At 34.4% G+C, this 26,920-nt stretch overlaps 1 protein-coding gene across 3 annotated transcripts in view; it reads left to right on the plus strand.

Moving 5' to 3' along the window:
- LOC150110335 (macrophage mannose receptor 1-like) overlaps positions 1 to 26,920 on the plus strand; it is a 190,681-nt gene that overhangs the window by 36,625 nt on the left and 127,136 nt on the right. For all 3 annotated transcript variants that reach the window (XM_090393010.1, XM_090393018.1, XM_090393026.1), the window contains exons 3-4: positions 11,913 to 12,075; positions 26,713 to 26,853. In XM_090393010.1, the coding sequence (XP_090249136.1) occupies positions 11,913 to 12,075; positions 26,713 to 26,853 (304 nt within the window). The remainder of the gene's footprint in view (positions 1 to 11,912; positions 12,076 to 26,712; positions 26,854 to 26,920) is intronic.

Raw genomic sequence — 26,920 nt, forward strand, 5'->3', positions numbered from 1 at the left:
TAGTAATCTTGGAGGTACTCTTGTCTAATTAAGATAACGAAACCTAGAATTCAGTTTGTAATCTATAGCATTTGATTCCTTTATAGGGAGTACGCGATGCCGTAAAAGTCTTATAACTTTTAGAAACTGATGGTCAGTTTAATCTCTACTGTTAGCTATCCAAGATAGCTGGCTCAAAGCGTTCAGAAAACAGTGGCACAGAGTGAACAGACGGCTAACAAGTGCCGCCATCTCGTGGTCACGAACTCGAACACAATATATATATTTTTAACTATTCTTTAGATAATTTTGCACATAGCTTAACTCTTTACATTTTTATTTTAGGGTATCTGCCCACTTATTTGCTAGAAATTTCGAATGCTTCCTTCTTTTAAACGACTGCTTCTTTAACCTCTTGTGTCCCTCATGGTGTTCTTATTTTCTGTCCTTGCGGACAGACTTGCACCTAGTGGAATCAACTAAGGTCTACGTTTGCCACTGCACTCCGAGATTTGGTTCTTGTTTTCAATTTGTTTACTTTTTAATTCAATACTGTTTGTATAGTCGAGTCTACAATTTACCTGAAAAGCTACTTAAATTTAGTTCTTTTTCAAACTTTCTTACCTACTGTTCTTTTGATATTCCTTTTAATCCTGCTTAATACTAAGTAATAGTGATTCTACTTTCAAATCCTCTGAACATTCTTATATCCTGAATAAGTATGATTACATCACATAGTCAATGAGACGTTTCTTATATTTTATATCCCCTGTCCATGTGAACTTGTGCATATAGACTAAATGCTGACTGACAATCTAAATCTAAAAAATGTATTGCTCTGTATAATGTTCCATTCATCCCATATAATGTGCGGTGAAGTTTTTCTTCTTCCACAATAAATCTGAACACTAATATGTGGGGCAAAATACCACTGCCTGTTCTAAATCCTGCATGCCAGTTTTTTGTGCAGTGGGTCGACTTTGTCTTTGGTCCTGCCGTTAAGGAATACCTCGAGATCAGTGGCTTAACACTGAAGCCCTTCTTGTCCTTGACAATGCTCCTGACCGACCACATAACCTTCAGGACGACATCCTCGAGGAGTTCAACTTTATAAAGGTTCTCTACTTTCCACCCAAAACCACCCTTATCATCCAGCCCATGGACCAACAGGTGATCTCCAATTTTAAGAAGCTTTTTACCAAACACATGTTCCGACGCTGCTTTGAGGTTAAGAAGAGCACAAAGCTCATCCTTCGAGAGTTCTGGAAGGACAACTACAACATTGTCATATGCCTCAAAATTATTGATATGGCCTGGCAGGGTGTTACAAAAAGGACCTTAACCTCTGCTTGGAAAAAGCTGTGGCCTGAGGCTGTGGCTGAAAGGGACTTTGAAGGATTTAGACCTGAACAGGAAGTGCTGGAGGAGTTTGTGTCCCTCGGAAAGTCCATGGGCCTGGAGGTGGATGAGGGAGACATCGAACACCTTGTCGCCACATATTCCGAGGAACTGACGACGGAGGAGTTGACGGATATACACACGCAGCAACATACGGAGTTTCTACAGGAGATTGATACAACCGCAGAGGCAGAGGAGGTTATCTCTAGAAGTGAGATAAAGAAAGTGTTGGCAATGTGGGAAAACGTTTCGGACTTTATTGAAAAGAAACACCCTGAAAAGGTTGCAGCTGGTTGTCCAGCGGCGCTATTTAATGATACTTGCCTAACTCATTTCAGAAATATTCTAAAAGGGAGGAAGAAACAAAGCTTCTTGGAGAGGTTTCTATTGAAACGCCCTGCGGATGAAAGTGACGAAAGCGTGGCAAAAAAAGAAAAATCTAGTGAAGAAGAAAATTACGTTAAGCAAAAGTGAAGTGAAAGAAAAAATTAATACCATACGCTAATGGGCTCCGCCAACATCTGTTTATTTTTGAATATGATAATTTTTAAATATATATATATATATATATATATATATATATATATATATATATATATATATATATATATATATATATATATATATATATATATATATATATATATATATATTTATTTATTTATACGGCTTTTTAAATGACAAAAATCAGTATATTTACATACAATAATGCATGTACAGTATTTTTGGTTAATATTTGGTTAATAAAATAAATAATAATAAATTTATTTTGGTTAATAAATTTATTATAAATAATGTATTTATAATAAATACATTATTATAAAAAAATTGGAGCAGATTTTTTGGGGCTGGTACGAATTGATCTCATTTTAATTAATTTCAAGTTATTTCAGTTACAGGCAGAAGACAAGAACTATACTAGAGTCGTCTTTTTATTAACAATAAAAATGCTCTTTTAAAATAAAATCAACTATATTCAATTAGTTTTTATTTTATTGATATAGTTCAATCTGTAACACAGAAAACAATTTGAGAGAAGATAGTTTTCCCACAAAAAAAAAATAAAAACCTCAAGTGAAATATGTTATATTACCAGTCATATGACAAACTGAATATTTTCACAAGTAATTGATTTTGATATGTTTGGCTGAAAATTAATCTGAATCTTTTAAAATCCTTCAATAAAATCTACTTACCTTAAAAGATTTATTTCCATAATAAAAAAAAACAACAACCATATGCATGGGGAGGGAGTGTCCTAGGTTCGATTCCCGTTGGAGACGTGAGGAGTTCAAGGATATTATTCAGCAATAACCAAGTTAGACGCTCTTGGACACAGGCAGTATGGTTTTTTCACCCAGTTTAGCTGGTTCTTTTTTAAACCCGCAAACCCCCGTGAACACACACGGAATACAGTCATGAATACCTCCACTAGGGGACGCAAGAGAAGAGTGGCGTGCCGCCTGCATTATTTCTCAGTGACTCCTCATTAGGAGGAGACCCAACCCCTCTGAATCAGATGGAAGGGAGAGATAGATAGAATAATGAAATATATTTTGAATATGATAATTTTTAAATAAATAAATAAATAAATAAATATATATATATATATATATATATATATATTTATACGGCTTTTTAAATGACAAAAAATCAGTTATCGAATTTTATTCCCTTATAGCGATTAGTAGAGGCTATCGGAGCCATAACGTTTGGAGATTTAGTGGAGGTCATTATCCAATCAATTTTTCCTTTCATATCTAAAGAAGAAGAGAAAGAAAATACTTAAAATATAATGTTATTATCTATTACGATCTATTTTTAAATAAAGATCAACTAAACAAAATGGATAATTTACCAATAAATTTACCAATAAATTGGAATCATCCAATCTGTTCACATTGGATGATTCCACAGAAAATAATAATAATAATAAAAAAATAATAATAATAATATTATTATTATTATTATTATTACATACAACCTATTACAATTCACATACAACTTATTACAACCACACATACAACAGCCAATAACCGAACCGTATAGGGCGATGCACAAAATCCTGAGCAAAAAAAAACTGAAACACTACTGAATGTTAGTAAGGAAATTACTCCAGCAACGCCTTTCGTAACAACAGACACGTATCGCATAAAACGACCCTCCGCAACTCTGTACACTAAAGGTCCTTCATTAACACATATAGTTCTGCAGCAAAATCACATCTCATACTCACGACACTTAACAACCTACCACAAAATTTAAAACTCATAGACAAATACAGAACACTAAAACACGAATGACGAAAGCTATACCAACATGCTTAATATAGCACTCACACCGACTTTCAATTTACAAACCGTCTGAATTCCACCTATAAAAAATAACAAGAATAAATAGTGTATGCTAATCCCGCTCTCTTCATGAAAGATAAATCTAGCTTCGAAGTAGGTGGGATTAGCACGGCTTAATCAATTAATCTTCATTAGCCAATCACAAATCTTCAATCAAATTCTTCTTCTTGTTCTTGTACTTGTTCTTCTTCTTCTACTTCTTCTTCTTATTATTTCTTTCTTCACATAAATGATACATAGTCAAAACAAGATATCATTTAAACAACAATTTAACCTTGTGACACAGAACAATTCAGTTTCTACCCAAGAATCTAAGAATAGTCCGTCAGGTAGCGTCGTAAAATATGGACGTCGTAAAATAATTCCAAAGAGTGCTGCTGTTTTTTGTAGTTCATATGGGGTCATTTACTTGATGTTTAATTGCTGTAAATAGTTGGATAACTTCTTTGAAATTGCACCAAGTGCACCGATAACTATTGTGATAACTTTGGTGTGTTTAAGCCACAGCCGGCCAACTTTGATTTCACATCTCGCTATTTTGCAAGTTTTTCCAGTTCTTTGTTGTTAGTATCTGTTAATATCTATTTGTAGTGTGATATTGATAATCCAAGCCTGTCGATATCCGATAATTGTGATATCAGGTATATCGTGCTCCAAATGCCGATCAGTTTGCATTCTGAAGTTCCACAGAATTTTTGCTGATTCGATTTCCAGTACTGTCTCTATTTTATGCTGCAAGCAGTTATCAGCAGTAGGAAAGCCATAATTTTTACATACATACATTCCAATGAATTATTTTGGCCACTTGATCATGGCGGTATTTATAGCCATCTTGTGGCAGGCACTGATTAAAAGTTGTATAGTCTCATCTTTCTGCTCGCATAATCTGCAATTGCTGTTATTACTGATGTTAAAAATATTTGCTTTCGTTGTGTTAGTTTTTAATGTTCTTGAGCTGCTAGAATAAATCCTTCTGCAAAGGTTTATTTTTCCAGCGAACATATCGGTTATTTTGTTGTTCCTTTTAATAATCGGATATGTTTGCTATTACTTTTAGAAAGCCCTCTTCTGTAATTGCTTGAAATATTTGCTCAGAGCTATTGTAGATGTAACCTTTTAAGCTAATTTTTTCTTTTTCCACCGTCTGACGCACTTGCAGCAGATGCAGTTCACCTAACTGCTTGGTAGGTACAACAATCAACATCACTTTGTGGATGTAACGCCTAATGCATAGTCATCAATTTTCTAGGTTTGCAGTCCAATTTGTCCGGTTCTTCTTTTGTCCAATCCGCTATGCCAGATGTGTATCGGAACACTGGTATAGCTAAAGAATTCATTGCTCTAATTGAGTTTAATCCATTTAGTTTTGTTTTCAGAATATTTCTAATATCTTGCTTGTATTTTAAGGCAGCCTCTTGTTTAACTTTCGAATGGAGAATGTCACTAGCGCCTAATATTCCTAGGTATTTATAGTGTTTTCATCAGCTGAAATTTCTTTTATATATTTTTCTTGATCAGAATTAAAATTCCTAGTGTAATTAATTTTTACTAATTTAATAGATAAAATTGCGGATTTATCTATAGTCAATTTCATTTTGATGTCTTGACTGAAAATTCGAACTGTGTTCAGTAATGAGTCTATTTGCTGGGACGATTTTTCATATAACTTCACGTCTTTCATATACAACAGATGGGATATTTTAATAGTATATTTAACAATTTCATATCCAAGTTCTCTTTTCTTCAGAATCATAGACAAAGGTGTCAAAGAAATGTTGAAGTGCAAAGGTGACAAGGAATCACCTTGGAAAATTTAACCTTTAATGCTAATATCACCGAATCGTTCATTATTGTCTACTAAATTTGTTTTTCATGATTTCATTGCAGCAGCCAGAAACGAATGTAAATTTCAAATATTTGTAGTGACTTTAGGATCCTTCAGTGTGGGAGGGAATCGAATTCTTCCTTATAGTCTATCCATGCCATGTTTTAGTTAGTTTGTTTTTCGTATTTTTGAAATTCTGGGAATGATTTTATTAATAAGGATTTGGTCTTTTGTTTCTCGAGATTTTTGAAAATTGCTTTTATTTTCAATCGGATAAATCTGATTATCTGATAAGTAGTGGTATATGGAATCTGCTATGATTCCATATGATTCCGCTATGATTCCATATGATTGCAAAAGCATACTTGGAAGGAATGTTATTGCAGGATAGTTACTTGGGTCTGCACCCTTATCCTTATCTTTCATGAAGAGAAACGTGCGCTCAGGTATCATCCAATCGTCCACTGAGCCTGAGTGCAACAAATAATTAAATGGTTCTGCCATTCGATCATGTAGACTTGATATGCTTTAACGAAAATCCATGTAGTTCGTCTTTTCGAGGTGCACTCCAGTTTTTTAATTTTCTAGTTTGTATACTGACCATTTATTTAGTGAAAATGACATTTTGCATTTGTTTTTGTTTAGCTTCTGATTCTGTTTCCTTAATCCATGAGACATCGTGATTGTAGTCAACAGGATTTTCCCAGGTTGACTTCCAAAATTTGACTGTTTCTTCTTTTGTTGGTGGATGATTGTTTGTATTTGTATTTTTTTATTATTATTTATTCACATAATTGTGAATTATTATTATGTGTATCGGATCACTGGTACCAAGAATCATTGGTCGTATTGCGTTTAATCCATTTAGTTTTGTTTTCAGAATATTTCTAACTCTTTTCTTGTATGCTGACTATTTTTTAACATTCGAGTGGAGAATATCACTGGCTTCTAATATCCCTTTGTATTTTTAGTGTTCCTCAGCTGAAATTATTATTATTATTATTATTATTATTATTATTATTATTATTATTATTATTATTATTATATGTTTAAATATTTTACAAATCAATATAAAATATTATTAAAATTAAAAATATATTATTATTGTTATTTTTATTATTAAGAGGGCTACATAGAGGGTGCTGTGTAGGCAGACAGATGCACGTACGCTGTATGCTGCTCCTGGTTTCCGAGATATTTATGAGAAAGAATGAAAACACTCGAGTATACATAATTACAAGTGAATATGACTTACACAGCCTACCAATATAAAACACTAACTCTTTACATCTTTAAGAATAAGATTAGAACTCCTTTAAAAACTATATAACGGAGATCTCAAACATAGGCGAACATATCCAGTCAGACAACATAAACTTCAAGGTCTTTGACTCTTTGAAGAAATGGACAGACAACATTTCCACCAACACCAATTTCACAATCATACACACAAACATAAGAAGTATAAATAAACACTGGCTTACATTGATAACACAGCTCAATTATACCATGATAAACATAGATGCGCTAATACAAGTTGCAATAAACGACACAGAAATTTTCGCATACAACATAAATAATTATCAAACTTACAACTTTTGCAGACCATACAAAAGAGGAGGTGGAATTGTGGCATTTATCAAAGAAAAATACAATGTGACAGAAAAACAAACAAACTTCGAACACGCGGAAACACTAATTTTGGAACTCACAAATAGCCACAATAGTATCAAATACACAATAAACACAATATACAGACCCCCAGATAATAATCCACTCAGTTTTTTTCACGAGTTAGAAACATGGCTAAGTGGCATCGAACCGCGTACAACACACAGGCTCATCCTTAATAGGACACATTAACATAAATACTCTTGACCACGCTTCTTCAACCAGTAACACATATCTTGATACACTAAGTCAGTACAACATAAACCCTACGATTAACTCCCCAACAAGACACGAAATACTCAATAACTCACTAACACAATCATGCATTGATCATATCAATATACGGGCTGCCATCACTACATTTACATCATCAGTAATTAACGTAAAAATTGCTGATCACTACTTTATCTCAACTTCGTTTAATCACGTTTCCTACCTCCCTCCCAATAACCGCAAAAGTCGCCAAAACTCGATCATACTAAAGAGCATTGTCGATAACCAAGTAAAAAATACAGACTGGAATTTTCTACTTAAAATAAACGATCCTGTAACATTATTGATACGAGAATTTTCAACTAAAGTTCACAGAAATATACAAAAAAGCAACAAAACCTACACGCGCGGGGCGACGGACAGACAACAATCCATGGATAAATGACGACATACTAAATACTATTACTGTAAAAGAAAATCTATGGAAAAAACTTAAAAAGTCACCCAGTAACACACATTTACAAACTTCATACAAAAACACAAGAAATAAACTAAGAACGAAAATTCGTAGGGCAAAAAGACGCTACTACTTCCAAAAATTCATGGAATATAACGACAGCATTTTGGAAACATGGGCCACACTCAACGAATTACTAACCCGAAAAAAGAAAACTTCAGCACAAGATTTTATTGCAAAAAGCTTCGGTCAGGACACAAACCAAGAGGAACTAGCAGACTGATTCAACCATGCTTTCACAAACAACATCACACATCTCAAAAAAGACAAACTACCAACGATCAACCAAAAACTACCAACACAAAGCCAACAAAAAACGATGTATTTTCCACCCATAACAAAACAGGAACTGAAAGAAGCACTCCTAAAACTGAAACCAAAGGCCACACCAGGAATAGACAAAATAAGACTCACAGACCTTATAACACACTTTGAACAAATAAATCCAATACTTTTGAAACTCGTGAACATAATATTCGACACAGGCATTATTCCACAACAACTAAAAACTGCAGTAATTACGCCAATATACAAACACGGCAAAAGAAACGATACTCAGAACTACAGACCAATAGCTACCCTACCAGTCATCTCAAAAATTCTAGAAAAATAACTCACACCAGACTACAGAACTATTTACAGAAGTACAACATCATCTCACAAAATCAGTATGCCTTTCAGAAAACAAAAAGCACCATTACTTTACTAGAAGACATCGCCGACACAATAAACAAAGCTCTCGACAAAAAGAAGTACGCCGTCCTTATACTGCTGGACCTAACCAAACCATTTGACACACTTGAACAAGACATACTACTCACCAAACTATACTCAGTAGGTATAAGAGGAACACTCCATACATGGTTCAAGAACTACCTCTCAAACAGAACAAAAGTAGTAAAAATAGGTACATGTCACAGTCGGAGTATACAAGTAAAAAACGGTGTACCTCAAGATGCCATATTGTCACCCACTCTATTCAACATATACATTAACGATGTTCATAACATATCCATAAGAAGTCAAATATTTCAATACGCAGATGACACTGCACTATTAGCAATCCACACAGACATTAACACAGATCTCTTCAAAGCACAACAAGACCTAAACGAAATCACAACATACTTCCACCAAAACGCAATTCTAATCAACTGCACCAAATCACAGATGTTGATAATACACAACCCAAGAATCATACGCCCCGCATCACTATCGATACATTGTAACACATACCGCTGCATTAACAACAAAAATACCTGCCAATGTTCCGAAATCAAAGCTCTAACACACGCAAAATATCTCGGTCTCTATATAGATTCCCACGTTAAATGGACAAAACACATAGAATACCTACACACCAAACTCCGGATCATCGCAGCAAAACTCTTCCAAGTTAAAGACATTATTCCACCCAACATAAAAAACTCCTATATCACGGTATCTGCGAATCCTTACTCAGATATGGAATAACAGTCTATACAAATACATCAAACAGCCACCTAACAAAATTAGAAACACTACACAGGAAAATCGTGTCAGCAGTGATCTGGACACCTTACATCCAACAACCAATATCCGTCAAGCACATGGCAATACGCAGAATTCTGAGCATTAAAAACCCGAAACACTACATGACATTAACAAGGAATTACTTCAACATCACCTATCGAATCAACAGAGACACATATCTTATAACACAACCTACGACAACTCTCTACATCCCCATACCCTTCAACAACTCATACGGTTCTTTTGTGAGATCACATCAGATATCCACGCAACTCAACAACCTATCAAGAAAGTTAAAACACGTAGATAACTACAGAACATTAAAAACCGAACTCTGAAAAATATACCAACAAAGTTAAGAAACCATTAACACTAATGTACACATCACAAATCACTAGCATCCAATGCCTACATCCCATACATAAACAGTAGCCAAAACACAAAGAGTGAAGGCTAAATCCCACTCTCTTCATAAAAGTTAACCCCAAGCTTCGAAGTAGGTAGGATTAACTTGCCTCACTCATCTACAAGTAATCATTATAAGCAAATGCAGAAATGTGTGTATATAATCATTCTTTCTCTTCTTTCTCAATTAGTATGTTTGTGCGAAATAGAAAATATAATATTTCAATTCATATGTGTAGCTTTGTATAATCACACTTTCTCAAACTTCGAAAAAAAAAAAAAAAAGAGTGAACCGTAACATGTCATATTATTTAAGTTGTGCAACTGTGAATAATTGTAAATTACTACTATGATTATTATTTATAAAAAAAGAAAAAATTATGTCATCATCATCATTATTACTGAAATCTCATCATTGTATAAAATGAAGTATATATGCAGCGCTTAGTGCTGAACCTTGTTAAATAATATATTGAATGTTACTCAAGATGATTATTTTAAATATGTAAATATTTGAAAGAGCAATAAAAAATTATTATTAAAAAATTATTATTATTATTATTATTGGTAGTAGTAGTAGTAGTAGTAGTAGTAGTAGTAGTAGTAGTAGTAGTTAGATCATACTTGTGAACGATGGCATAAGATTTCTTCTTGGTGTTCTTCAAAATTAATACAATAGTTAATTAATGGATAACTGTATAAAATGAGTACACAGAATGCCCACTAATATAGAATTAGTTCGGCTATTCCTAATGTATTATATATTTTGTGCATTTACATGTATTCAAATATACATAAGTTTCTTTCTGCTCTCTAATATAATCCCCCATTCTAATGCAGAATTACCATCGTTAATTAACGCAACCAAATATATAATTTATTAATGTAATTAATAATTGTAGTAGCTAATTACATATGTGATATTCCTATTAATCGGAAAAAAGTTTCACATGGTTCTCAAACTCATTTCATGCTTTCTTTTTCTATTAAGGTAAGGAGACAAATGATGCCTCACCCGTATAGGTTTAGAATGTAGCTTTATTTCCAGAAGAATAATATCTGATTTACAATTAACGTTATACGCTCATCTGCTATTCTGTTTTAGCCTCTTTCCATCCACTGCTCGATAGAGGTCCTTCCCCTTAACCTTGCCGTTCTGTCTCTGTCCTTTAGCAAATGTCTACCATCTCATAGCAAAAAACCTTTGTAGATCATCCCTCCATCTTATTCTTTTTGCGATCTTTACTTCTCATGGTATCCATTCAGTACTTAATATATTTTGTCCATATTTCATCTGGCAGCCTACTTCTGTAGTCAGTCGATATTTTTTGCATGTTTTGCAACACTTCACAAAATCATCTACTCCAATCATCCCTCTAACTGTAGTATTTACTAATCTATTCCTTTGGATAGAGCTTCTCTGCTAGGCTCTTCTCTTTTGGACACATGAAACCAGTTTTCCTCTTTTTTTTAAGACTTAAACGTACCGCATTTTGAAGATATTAAACACAGAATAAACTATAAATTAAATTCTGAAAACGTCTTAGGGATAGCGACCACATTAAAGAAAGATGTTCGAACGAATTTGTAGATAGAAGTAATTGTGTAACATTTTATTTTATTTATTTTGGCAGTGGCAGTTTTCTCCATTTCGTTATAATTTATGAGGACAACAGTTTGCTGCTACAATAACTTCATTTTTAATTTCTTGTTGCCTTTCTTTCATTTAGATTGTCCATTGATAATGATATTTGTAGTTTCTTGCATTTTTTGAATAGGCTAACAGTGCTGTATATGAATTATTGTGAGTATTCGTATAATGATGGGTACAATCCTGCCTGTTGAAGAAAATGGCACTTTGTTGAAGATTGTCTGGTTCTGTGTCTGGTATATTGTTCAACCGAGAACAGAGAATTTTGTTTATATAAAATTGGGATTTTTTTATTATCACATCAAAGAACATTAGAAACAATAAGTGAAACGTTGTGAGAAGTTTGTGTGTTTACAATTTAAATCATATTGTATATTTTTCTTCAAGGTTTCTGAACAACACGATACAAGCTGGGTTTGGATTGGTCTTTATGAAGACTTTGATGAGTATAAGTGGAGCGATGATACTCCTGTCGATTTTATGATGCCCATTAAACAGATAACTGCGAAATTCTTTCAGGAGAAATGTTCTGTTATGGATTTGACAACAGGTAAACATATAGTGGAACTGATTAAAATTATTTCTCTGTTTGCACAATAAAGCCATATGATGTGAAAAATGTACAAAATTATTTTTTAAACCACTTTCAATATCAATGAGCTCATTTTTAATGATGTATTTGATTAATGATGTATTTGATTACACTCCCCCTTTAATACTCGGATGAAATGATTAACCATTTTCATAGGTATGATTAACCGTCCAATATTAGCATGAAATAAAATTGCATAAAACCAAGTTAAATGGTGCAGAGCGACCACTGAACTTAATTCTTTATTGAGGATGATGACATAACACCTATATCTGCTTTCAATATAGAAGATATAGTATACAGTATATCCGTCTCCAACCATACTGCCAAGTCAATTTAAAGATGAGAAAATTTATCTCCAGCGTAAGGTAATATAGATTATTCTAGTTGTTCGTTGTATAACTCACCAGACTCCGATATAATTCCTAGCAAATGAGATTTTTTTTATCACACAATTGTCAGCACTGTCGAATGGACAGTAATCTAGTATGTAAGATTGATTCCAGCTCTTTCTGGCACTAGCAAGATTTTCTTTGGTAGGGAAAGCTCCTGTCGAGTTATTATGTTTTCAATAAGTGCAGGCCTGGTGAGTTTGTAGTGAAATGAAAAGGGAAATCGTAAACAGCACTGTCCTAATGAAATGTTTTGTTAAACTGAACAACAATAATACCGAAATTTTCGTTAAAATTAAGAGAGTGTGGTCGTGATTCTACCATATCCGCCGGTGAAGACTTGGATGTGCGCAATCGTGTGGAAGTCCTAAACGAAAACCATGATTGACATCTTTTTCGATAGTCAAAGAATGATTCACCGACGACTTTTATATCCTGGAGTGACTGTGAATCAAATTTACTACAAATAAATCTTTAGGCGGTTGCGAAAACGAATCATATGAGTGTCTGCAGACATTGCCAATAATTGGATCGTTCATCACGACAATGGGCCTTCTCATTCTGTGCTGTAAATTTGAGCGTATTTAGTCAAAATGCATTGAGCGCAACTGCTCTTATGGGATTTGTTTCTTTTACCCAAGAAACATAAGAACAACTGGTAGATTCCCAATTTGAGACTGCACTAAATGTCCAAAAAGTCATGACAGTGGCTATAAACGAACAAATAGATTAGTACATCTAATTCTGTTATCAGCATGGAAGAACATTGCATCCAGCGCGTTCGGCGCGTGGGATCATTTTGAAAGTGACAAGATATATCAGACGGTTAATTGAAAATACGACGATTTTGTACGAATTTTTCCTCATTACGTTTCGCCTAAACCTCGGATACACTCAGTAATACATAACATGTTCTTCCAGAAAATTCAATATGTTTACCAAATTTAATTGAGGAGTAACTGACGAACTGAATGTATCTATTTTTCTGTTTTCCTTGGTAATTTTGCATATCTATGAAAGAAAAACTTTACCTTTGGTTTAAACGTATCATTCTTACTGAGCTCTAAGCCACTTATTATCTGGTAATAAGGTACACATAACCACACAGAGTCCTACCTTCTTCGGGTGTGTTAAACTCTTTAAATGATCGGGAATCAGCAGATCGCGGCTGTCAAAGATGCATGTGTGTGTGTGTGTGTGTGAGAGAGAGAGAGAGAGAGAGAGAGAGAGAGAGAGAATTTGGCAGTCATCAGGCTTCTTGACATGCTCGTAATAAATTACTTCCATTTATTATATCAACTTCTGCTTACAGGGATTCTACGGAAGAAAAAATTAAAATATGAAATACCATGTAAGGTATAAATATGATTTGTCGTCAGTAACCTAAGCTGTTTATACTGTGAGAAGAAAATAGTTAAAGGAGCCTGAAATCCGCAGCGTCGGTGGAGAATCTGGAACGAGGAAGCCATCCATCTTGACACGCAATCAGTAGTTCAAAATTAACCACTCATACCACTAAGCCAAACATGATCAAATGTAGATTAACTGTCAAGAACGACCTAGAAAGATGTCATGCACTCAAAAGATGTCTGAAATACACTTGAGTAGTAGGGGTGTCACTAATAATAAGATCAAGATCAAAATAATATAAGCAATCGTGACGTCTTTGAGTGATATGATCATTGACGTCATTATGTGTGATTCGTTGCGTGACGTCATGAGCGTGGAACGTTTAGAATTTCCTTGGGAACACATGTGTCACTGACATTAAGTCATGTGTTTTTGTTTGGGTATAGAATTGTGGGTGATGTTTAGAGATAAGACAGATTTTGTCAAGATCACTGACGTCCTTGTGATTCGGTGTGATTCGGTAAGTGACCTCATGAGTATGGTATGTTTGGAATTTCTCTGGGGCCACATCTGTCATTGACATCATGTAGTGTGTTTTGTTCACGTATGGCATTATGGGTAATGGTTTGCATATGGAATAGTGGGTGATGGTTAGTGAATAAGACAGGTATGGAATCCTTGTAATTTCTATGGGGACACATCCGTTATTGATGTCACATTGTGTCTATGGTTCAAGTGATGTATAGAGTATGGGATTATGGGGGATATTTGTTCATGTGTTGCGGGTCTTTGGTTTTCGATTGTGGAAGTATTGGAAAATATTAGTCTGTGGTTGGCAGCACGAATTTTCCAATATAAGTGTGTGATGTTTCATTTCTGTTATTTCATATGAAAATGTTTAGTTTAGAGACAACAGATGGTGTCAGTAATTAGACATTTCTAAAATAATTACCTATTGGATATCAGTAGTGACTCCATCCCCCTTAAAACGCACATACAAACACAAACACATTTTTTTATGTTTGCATTTTCAAAAATAATTAATTACTGGAATATCAGTTTTCCTGCTTTCTTTTTCTTTCATGTTTTCTTGTCAAAAGGTTGTAGTTTGAGATTTTCTAAAATAATTAATTACAGACTATCAGTGGTGGTCCCTACACCCCACCCTCAAAAACACACACATTTTTTTCTTTCATGTTCACATTTCTAAAACTAATTAAATGTTACTTTTATTACAAGTTCTAAGCAGAATAAATATTCTTAAATATGGAGAACACATAAACGATATCTTAATTCTTCATTTATGTTTACAAATACATATTTATCTGACTTAAATATTATAGACAAGTACATTCAAAATGAAAAATTAAACAAACAAATATAATTACATAGTAATAATTCACAAGATTCGTCTCTCTTGCTATATTCTTGAAGAAAGAAAAAATTCCGATGGGTTTTGGGTTCGCTGATTTTTTTTTACTTTATGGGACACACACACACACACACACACACACACACACACACACACACACACACACACACACACACACACACACACACACACACACACACACACACACACACACACACACACACACACACACACACACACACACACACACACACACACACACACACACACACACACACACACACACACACACACACACACACACAGAATATGATCTGCTGCCTGAAAGAATGAATTGCAATAATAAACTGAAAATGTACTCGATTATTGTTAATGTCGGTTTCTGTCCAATGTAACATGTTACATCATTGAATTGAATAGATACTCACGTTATTGTCGTAGCATATGTGACTTCATATATGTAGAATTCTGGGTGATGGTTAGAGTATGGAATTCTGACAAGCGAGATGAGTTTTTTTCTTTTTAGCATGTGGCATTAAGATTTATTTCTGTTCCTGGCATTAACTTAACAGTAGTGATACACAGATATATATATTTAACTCATTTATTATGTTAAATATTTTTTCTAACACAAATAAATAATTATTTATTCTTATTTCAACTGAATATTATGTCAGTACTATAATTTTCAACTTAATTCCTCTGTTACAACTACCAAAGATTATATTTTAGAGTTCAGGTATTTTTCGTTTGCTTTAGTAAGTGGTGAGTGAAAAAAATGAAACAAACAAGGTTGGAAGTAAAGTCATCATTTTCGTATTCTGTTAATTTTCACACTGCATTGCGACAGTTGGCTTAAGACTTGGTAATTTGCAGAATTAATTTTTTTAGCAACCAAAACTAAACAGAAATTAAGACCTTAAACTTAACAAGTGTCTGAATGTAGGGTTACCATATTTTTTGAAAACAATATGCGACATCAGTGCTGAATGCAAATATTTGATATTTGCATGCTGATTCAATTATCCAATCTCTTATTTTGTCCAGAGAAAAAGAACCAATTTCCCAATTCATTTGATGATTACATTTAATTAACCACGAATAAAGGAAATGAGACAAACAAGGTTTGGATTCCGTGTTAGCGAATTCGTATTAGGAACTTCTGTTGCCATTAAAAATAAATAGTTATTTATTGTTATTTTAATGAGAATTAGCTCTGTAGTATATTGTGTTAATTTCTATGTTACAAAGTTCCAAACATTTGAAACTTTAGCCTATACTGTTTTAGGTTTATGTGAGTGTAAATTCAACGGCGTTTATTCATGACTTATATCCTCCCTTTTGATGTTTGCGTGTGTCCTTCTGTTATGCTATTGACACCAACATTCTAATCCTGACTTCATCGTATTCCTGAAAACTGCTCTGTAGCTTTGAGTCTGCTTTCCAACATTTCTTAATAAGAGATACATTTCTCATAAAAATTCAAAATATGCTTTTCAAAATCTACTTTTAAGCAGAATAACTGAGAAAAAATCTTAAATAAATATATATTATCTTTCTCTATTCCTAGCATTTAAAAAAAAAATTACTACAATTTTTTTTTTAGTTTTATGTCTTCTTGTATGATGATGTTTTTCATCTGTATTAATGATTCTGCTTAAACCTTTCTTTGTCACCAATTTATACACATATGGTCTTGAATTGATGTCATTTTCTAGATGTTGAAGTTCATTAACTTTTCCTAAAGATATGTTAACTTCGTCTTTGTCATGGTAATTCTGATTTGGAATTCTGGGTGATGGTTAGAGCATGGAATTTTGTGACATGAGTGACATGAGTTTTTTTTTTTGTTACTATGTTGCATTATGGATTTTTTTCTTGTTCCTGACATTTATTTCACAGTAGTGATATTTTCTAAAACTCATTTATTATGTTACGTATTTTTCCAATACAAATAAATAATTATTTATTCCTGTTTCAGCTGAAGTACTATAATTTTCTGGTACTTTAATTTTAAACATAATTCCTCTGTTAAAACTTCCAAAGATTATACTTTAGAGCTGCCAAGTTTTTCTTTAACATTAGTAAGTTTTGACCTAAATGATATCTGAAAAACAAGGTTGGACTCTGTGTTATTATCTTGTTATTTCAAGCTTCTTTTATCAGTACAAATAAATAGTTAATTCTATTCTAGTGGTAAGACTTATACGTTGGTTAGACATAACTAGTAATTAATTTACGGAATTAACAACGCATATAAAGTAAATTAATTAAAGATAACTTTAATGAATCACTTCTATATTTCGACAATGTCACATTGTCATCTTCAGGAACATAAAGATATGGTATGTGCACTACAGGAACTAACAAAGCAAATGAGGCAGAAATTAAGACACTAATTTTGTTCCTAAAGTCCTAATGGTGCCCTCTTGCGGGCTAATTTGGTAGTCTTGGCCGTTGGGCTGAAGTTCTCATAATGAAAGTCTCCCAAATTTGGGGCAGTTTCATGCACCCAAATTTGTTGAGGTTAGGAACGTTTGTTAGAGCTGCTGAAGATTCTTTGAATAATCTTTCGTATTTAAACTTGCTGCGATGGATTATTTTTGTCTTCTTCCAACGAATTTTATGGTGGGTATCTAAGGCATGGTCCGCCAGCCCAGAGCGGCTGTACTGGTGAAACCGGATGTAGTCTTGGTGTTCTGAAATCCTGATATTTGTTGTTCTGCCTGTTTGGCCAAAGTAGGACAATTTGCAGCTGCAAGGGACCTGGTATACACCAGGTAGGTCTAGGGGAAGTGGTTGGTCTTTGGTAGAGCGGATAAGGGATGCCAACTTTTTATATGGTCTGTAACAGGAAGTAAGGTCATATTTCTTGAGGATATTAGTTATTTTTTCAGAGGTGCCCTGGATGTAGGGGATAGTGATAGACTTGGTGTAGTCTTTATTGTTGAGGGGGGGAGGGGGGTTGTGGTTTTCAGGTTTTAGTATTTTTTGGATTTTTTTGGGGTTATAGCCATTGGCTAAGAAAGTGTTGAGGATGTGGTTTAGTTCTATAGTCAGGGCCTTGTCATCTGAGCAGATTAATTTTGCCCTGTTATATAGTGTTTTTATCACCCCATATTGTTGTGAGGGGGGGGGGGGGATTGCTGGTGAATGTATCTGCCAGTGTGGGTGGGTTTTCTGTAAACAGAGAAAACCAAAGATCCATCAAGCTGGCGGGTGATTAAAGTGTCTAGGAAGGGTAGGGTGTTGTTTTCCTCTTTTTCTAAGGTGAACTGGACTCTGGGATGTTGGTTGTTTAAGTGTGTTAGGAAGGAGTGGAGTGAGTCTGAGCCATGTGGCCAAATAGCAAACACATCATCCACATAACGAAGCCAAATAGTGGGTTTTTGTGGGGCGGAGTTTAAGGCTTTTTCTTCAAATGTCTCCATAAAGAAATTGGCCAAGGGTGGGGAAAGTGGTGAACCCATGGCTGTCCCCTCTATCTGTTTGTAGAACTTTCCTTGCCAAACGAAATAGCCTGAGTTCATTGTGAACTGAAATAGGGCTGAGATATCGGGAGGAAACTTGGCTTGGATGAGCTCAAGGGTTTCTTTGAGTGGGACATTAGTGAATAGGGAGGAGACGTCAAAACTGACCATTATGTCAGTGTATTGGAGTGTGAGGTTTTCTATACTGGCTTTAAAGTGGGCCGAGTTTTTTATGTATGATGGTGTGTTGCCAGTGTAGTGTGTGAGCGTTTTGGCTAAATGTTTGGCTAATTTATATGTGGGGGAATCAATGCCATCCACTATGGGACGTAATGGCACATTTTGTTTATGTATTTTTGGGAGTCCATATAATCGGGGGGGGTCTAGAGTTATAAGGTTTAAGCTTGTTGGTGACTTCCACAGGCCAAGAAGTGACTTTCTTAAGGAGTCTGTGGATAGTTCTAATCTGAGAGCTGGTCGGATTATATTCAATGGGGAGGTAAGTAGTACGGTCTCGTATTAAAGAATTTAGCTTACCTTTGTAGTCTTTTTGATTGAGTACCACAGTGGCGCTTCCCTTATCAGCTTTGGTGATTACTATTTCTTTGTTGTTTTTTAATTCTTGTAGTGCTGTATATTCGTTTTTGGATAAGTTGGATTTTGGAGGTTTGGCTTTAGTGAGCAACCTGCCTATCCATACCGCCAACAACGTGAGACTGGATGTAGTCGGTGTTCTCACTAAAGCCAGTCAACCTACAAGAATTAAAAAACAACAAAAAAATAGTAATCACCAAAGCTGATAAGGGAAGCACCACTGTGGTACTCAATCAAAAAGACTACAAAGGTAAGCTAAATTCTTTAATACGAGACCGTACTACTTACCTCCCCATTGAATATAATCCGACCAGCTCTCAGATTAGAACTATCCACAGACTCCTTAAGAAAGTCACTTCTTGGCCTGTGGAAGTCACCAACAAGCTTAAACCTTATAACTCTAGACCCCCCCGATTATATGGACTCCCAAAAATACATAAACAAAATGTGCCATTACGTCCCATAGTGGATGGCATTGATTCCCCCACATATAAATTAGCCAAACATTTAGCCAAAACGCTCACACACTACACTGGCAACACACCATCATACATAAAAAACTCGGCCCACTTTAAAGCCAGTATAGAAAACCTCACACTCCAATACACTGACATAATGGTCAGTTTTGACGTCTCCTCCCTATTCACTAATGTCCCACTCAAAGAAACCCTTGAGCTCATCCAAGCCAAGTTTCCTCCCGATATCTCAGCCCTATTTCAGTTCACAATGAACTCAGGCTATTTCGTTTGGCAAGGAAAGTTCTACAAACAGATAGAGGGGACAGCCATGGGTTCACCACTTTCCCCACCCTTGGCCAATTTCTTTATGGAGACATTTGAAGAAAAAGCCTTAAACTCCGCCCCACAAAAACCCACTATTTGGCTTCGTTATGTGGATGATGTGTTTGCTATTTGGCCACATGGCTCAGACTCACTCCACTCCTTCCTAACACACTTAAACAACCAACATCCCAGAGTCCAGTTCACCTTAGAAAAAGAGGAAAACAACACCCTACCCTTCCTAGACACTTTAATCACCCGCCAGCTTGATGGATCTTTGGTTTTCTCTGTTTACAGAAAACCCACCCACACTGGCAGATACATTCACCAGCAATACCCCCCCCTCACAACAATATGGGGTGATAAAAACACTATATAACAGGGCAAAATTAATCTGCTCAGATGACAAGGCCCTGACTATAGAACTAAACCACATCCTCAACACTTTCTTAGCCAATGGCTATAACCCCAAAAAAATCCAAAAAATACTAAAACCTGAAAACCACAACCCCCCCTCCCCCCCTCAACAATAAAGACTACACCAAGTCTATCACTATCCCTACATCCAGGGCACCTCTGAAAAAATAACTAATATCCTCAAGAAATATGACCTTACTTCCTGTTACAGACCATATAAAAAGTTGGCATCCCTTATCTGCTCTACCAAAGACCAACCACTTCCCCTAGACCTACCTGGTGTATACCAGGTCCCTTGCAGCTGCAAATTGTCCTACTTTGGCCAAACAGGCAGAACAACAAATATCAGGATTTCAGAACACCAAGACTACATCCGGTTTCACCAGTACAGCCGCTCTGGGCTGGCAGACCATGCCTTAGATACCCACCATAAAATTCGTTGGAAGAAGACAAAAATAATCCATCGCAGCAAGTTTAAATACGAAAGATTATTCAAAGAATCTTCAGCAGCTCTAAAAAACGTTCCTAACCTCAACAAATTTGGGTGCATGAAACTGCCCCAAATTTGGGAGACTTTCATTATGAGAACTTCAGCCCAACGGCCAAGACTACCAAATTAGCCCGCAAGAGGGCACCATTAGGACTTTAGGAACAAAATTAGTGTCTTAATTTCTGCCTCATTTGCTTTGTTAGTTCCTGTAGTGCACATACCATATCTTTATGTTCCTGAAGATGACAATGTGACATTGTCGAAATATAGAAGTGATTCATTAAAGTTATCTTTAATTAATTTACTTTATATGCGTTGTTAATTCCGTAAATTAATTACCAGTTAATTCTATTATTTCAAAGAATATTAGCTGTGTAGTACACTTTGTTATTTTTTTCTCTCTGTTGCTGGCATGATTTTACAGAGAGAGAGCAGATAAGTTAACCGAAAAACATGACTTAAAATCTTAAAAAGTTTGGTATAGAAAAGAAAAGGATTGTACTCTGCAGATAACTCAAATGCAAATTTTGGGGAATGAGAAGACAAGTTAACCTAATTTCCGGACAAAGTAAAAACAAGAAATGTGCAGAGAAAACTTAAGGAAATGGGTCTTCCATTTTCACTGTAAGATTGAAAAACCAAAAGAAATTTGCCAGTTTGGGGAAAGAAACAATGAGTACAGTACTCTATGATGATTAAATCTGGTACCTGGTCTGCAAAGTATTCTTTTGATTTGGGTAGGAATGATATCCTACTTCCTTTCACAGTGTGAAATTTCTTTCCCCAAACTTCGTATGTTAAATTAATAGCCAGAATTTTTAGTGGAGAAGTTTTAACATGAAAAGTATAGTATCAGACCTAACGTTCAGTTGAAACAATAATAAATAATTACTTTTTTTGTGTTGAAAAAAAAACATAATATAATAAGCATAAATAATATAGAAAACCTTTTGAGCCACACATAATTATTGCCCTATGATTTCATAAAGTAAGATAAAATCGCATCATCATCATATCCACCAGCATGTGAAAACATGTCCATGAGTCATATGCACAAAAGTTACATTTTTGAAGTAATGATCAGGAAAATGTAAATAGTAGTATAAGGAATAACGATCATATCACGTGTCCGTTCAGTTACTGCAATTCATTCATACAGTGCAGCTATTGTATGGTGTTGTGTTGTGGTGTTTTGTGTTTAGTAGAGTAAAATCATGACTGAACCAGAAAAGTCTGAAATTTTCTTTCTTCAAGAAAATAGCATGAGACAAAACTCTTCACATAGCTCTAAAAGAATGGAAACTAGTTATTATCTTAGAAGATATGTACAGTGTTATGTGGTTATCCAGCACCACTTGGGAAAAGTTATGCAGAAAGTGGCCGGATGTATTGGCTTACTTGCAAAGAAGAGTTGACTATGAAACGAACAACGGAGACTGTTATATTCCAAATTTCAAGATGGGGAACTAATGGTCGATGATACAGGAGCTGGTGGAAGTAAAGTTTTCTCTACTAGTTGTGAGATTTTCACCAGAAATGTATGACATTGATAATCATTTACTATATTTGGAAAATAAATTACCAGCTATTCGTATCATGGGAAGAATTATTGCTAAACATCTAAATTCATCAATGGTAAAATTGGACTTTCAAGATTTTATTCACTTCAATAAAGATTCTTTATTTTGGGATATTTACGAACATTACACAAAGACTAAGTTAGGGTAAAAAAAGTGACCTTTCCTCATAATGTCAAGCAGTACTACATCTCCTAGGAGCTGTTTGTTTTTACATAATGAGTAAATATCAAGAATAGTGATGGAACTTGCTCCACCTTTGCAACGAGTTGCCTTGGTGTGGCACTACCAAGTGGTCACTTACGCTTGGATCCGCCGCCAGTTCGTCAGCATGAAACGTTCAGATCGTAGTTCTCGATCTTTGGTTTGCTTACTGGCTGAAAAACAATAAGGGATTTTTATCCCCTTAACTTATCAACCGTGCCAGAAAAAATAGCCGTTTGGCTTTTCATATTACACAGACTGTTTGTGTATATCTGGTGACAAAAGAATATATGGAAAGTTTAGGGAGGCACAGTGTCATATCCAGGCTAACACCTTATCAGATGTATGGAGCTGTGCTTCCTATAGTGTCATATCTTAAAACTGTTGCATGAACAATTTGATGTAATGTAATCAAGAAACATTGAGTAATAAACATTTTCTTTGTTGAACTCATTGGAAAATATTAAGAGTGTGACCTAAATCTTTTGAAATATTTCTAGGTAATTGTATGTTCGAATGTTTCTCTGTGAATATAGTTGTAAATAATATTTCAGCAAAATTAAATATGCATTTGTAAACTTAATGAACAAAGACATGAGTTGTTGTTTTATCCATAGTGAAATGTTTACGTAGTTATTCTGTTTAGAAATTGATATATAAATCCATAACTTTTCACCTTAATGCAAGTCTGTTTAATTATTGTAAAAAAGTTAACATATCTTTAGGAAAAGTAAGGAACGTTAAAATCTAGAAAATTACATCATTGTTGAACTCAAGTGAAGGGAGTTTTTTTTTGTTGTTGTTGTTAGCGTGTTGCATCATGTTTTTTTCATTCCCGGCATTTATTTCACACTAGTGATATTTTTTAAAACTATTCTATTATATTACACATTTATTCGAACACAAATAAATAATTATTTATTTGTGTTCACTTGTCATAAATCCATACTCATATTTCCAAACACAGGAAGCCACACATACCCACGAGATAAACGAAGTTAACATTTCTTTAGGAAAAGGTAATGAAATTTAACATCTAGAAAATGACATCAATACAAGACCATATGTGTAAAAATCGTTTAGGAAGAAAATTTTAAGCAGAATCATTAATACAGATCAAAAAATATCATAATACAAGAAGACATAAATGAAAAAAAAATGCTGCTGTATAATTAATGCCAGTAATGGAGAAAAAAATATATTTATTTAAGATTTTTTCTCAGTTATTCTGCTTAAAAGTTGAAATTAAAAGTAGAGTTTGAAAAAGCATATTTTGGATTTTTGTGAGAAATGTATCTCGTATTAAGAAATGTTTGAAAGCAGGTTCAAAGCTACAGTGCAGTTTTCATGAATACAAAGTTTGGATTAGAATGTTGGTGTCATTAGCATAAGAGAAGAACCCTGCATAAACATCAAAAGAGAGGATATGATTCATCATTAGACAACTTTGAGATTACAATTACATAAACATACCCATATAGTCTAAACGTTTAAATGTTTGGAACTTTGTAACATAGAAATTAACAAAATATACTACAGACCTAATGTTCATTGAAATAACAATAAATAACTATTTATTTTTAATGGCAACACAAGTTTCTAATAAGAATTCGCTAACACAGGGTCCAAATCTTCTTCGTCTCATTTTCTTGATTCTTGGTTAATTAAATATAATCATCAACTGAAATGGTAAATTGGTTCTTTTTCTCTGGAGAAACTAAGAGATTGGATAATTGAATCAACGTGCAAATATCAAATATTGCTTGCCGAAGAAAGAGAAAAATCAAAAACATTAATGAACTTAATAGGCAAACCTGTTCTTCATATAAATGATACCAAATGATGAAAATAATATAGGTATGAATGTCAAAAGTTTAAAAAGCTGCTGAATTTCTTGCTTTCTGTGATCATAAATATTTATTTGAAGGTAAATATTTTAGTTTACTTTACAATTTATGCTCGACACGATGTCACATATTCTTTTCAAAAAATATAGTAACCCCTACTTTCAGACACTTGTTAAGTTTTTAATGTTAATTTCGGTTTAGTTAGGAATGAGAAAAAAATATGAGTGTAAATTACCAAGTCTTAGGGTAATACTAAGAACTGTGTGTTAACTGTAACAGTACTGTGTGAAAATTACCAAATCAGGATAGCGGTGACTTTACTTCCAACCCTTGTTTGTCTAATTCTCTTTCACTCATGTATGTAGAATTCGAACTTACTAAAGCAAAAGAAAAAGACGGGAGTCTAGAGTATAAACTTTGGAAGTTGTAACAGTGGAATTAAGTTGAAAATTTTAGTCCCAGACCTAATATGCAGTTGAAATAAGAATAAATAATTATTTATTTGTGTTGAAAAAACTGCTCTTAAGAAAACCTGTCTTATCTGAAACTATTACCCACTATTCCATACGCGAACAAAACACACCACATGACGTCAATGACACGTTTCCCCAGGAAAATACCAAACATTCCACACTCATGTCATCAAGCAATGAATCACACACAATGACGTCAATGATCTTATCACCCAAAAACGTCACAATTTATTATCTTATCTTGACCTTGATCTGGTTATGAGTGGCACCCCTACTACTCAAGTATATTTCAGATTTCTTCTGAGTGCATGACATCGTTCTTGGTCGTTCTTGAGAGTTAAAGTACATGTGATCATGTTTGGCTTAGAGGTATGAATGGTTATTTGTGAACCGCAGCCAAACGGATCTTGTGATTTGTATTTCGTTGCTTGTGATTTGGTTCGCCAGTTTCCGTTAAGTGCCTGTCATGATGTACGGTTTCCTCATTCCAGATTCTTCACCGACGCTGGGGATTTAAGGCTCCTTTTCGCTATTTTCTTTTCTCACATTATAAACATCAGGTTATGTCACTAACGATAAATCTTATTTAAGGCTTTTCGAATCGCACAGCACTTCGTTCATCTCCTTTTTTTATGATAGCACTCTGGTACTTATTCAATCTGTGAATAAAATGTTTTAATAACTCGCCTTGAACAATTAATTTCCTTGAAAATGAATGTAAATTTCTTCGCAAATTATCAAGTCTTTACGGACAATGCAATGAGGTTGAGTTCAACCGAAAAACGGCTGTATCACGTCTATAAATATACCTCACTTCGTTTTATTTGCTTTTAATAACACTGACATCCCCAGGTATTACCACATTTCTCCTGGATTGACACACATGTTTAGACTTCCTGAGATAGAAATATCACTTCCTTATCTCATTCAGCCAGAGAAAAATAACTCCGTGGACCTTTCTGCTTATAGCTCTACTTCTCACATGAACATCTCATAAGAGTAAATCAGAAATCTCTTCTACTTTGGATTCTATTCTACAGTTGTTGTGGCGTAGCAAAAATCTGTCTAGACAGAGGAGCGATGTTATCAGAAAGAGAGGAAAATCCGGCTTACCGATGATTCCTACTCCCAAGTGTTCATTCCGAAAACATTCTCGGAAACATTTTGTTTCTGCCTTATGCCTGATCTATACAAATTTTCGCGGGAAAGGTTACATCACTAATCCATCCGCTTTCCGATAGGACTTCAATATCAACAACATCAAGAGGTTAATCCCGTCGAATATATTTTATTTCAATTTACCTGAACTGAATTTTTTTTAATTTTTTATTTTATTTTTATTATTATTATTTAATAACCAGAGTACACTTCTAGCTCTCGAAGAAAAATTACATCAATCATTCACATTAGTACTCTATGCGAAAAATGATGCTGTATGTACTGTCAAATTGTTTAAATCTAGCAACATTAAAACACTATATGATAAGTGCTTTAAAAAACGATTATCATATTCGAAAGCCCCCGCCCGCCATTTTCAGTATTATTTCTTTGAAGAATAAATCGATTTCTGCAATTTTTCAAAAGTAAGGAATATGATTTTAGTTATGATTCAAGGAATTTCAATTTCCAGGAAACTGGAAGGAACTATTTTGCACTAATAGAGCTGAATTTATATGCAAGAAGCCCTCCTCATCTACAACTGTGATAAACATCCTCCCCACCAAACCAATTCTGAATAATGGAGACTGTGGCCGCTTCTTTCTACCCCTTGGTAAGTAAACTCTTAATTTATTTTCTATTTAATCGCATAGTTAACGTGTTAGCTGATATATATATAT

This window comes from Typopeltis vanoorti, chromosome 1 (assembly GCF_054136105.1).
Source record: "Typopeltis vanoorti isolate ZY-2024b chromosome 1, IOZ_Tvanoo_1.0, whole genome shotgun sequence".
NCBI lineage: Eukaryota > Metazoa > Arthropoda > Arachnida > Uropygi > Thelyphonidae > Typopeltis > Typopeltis vanoorti.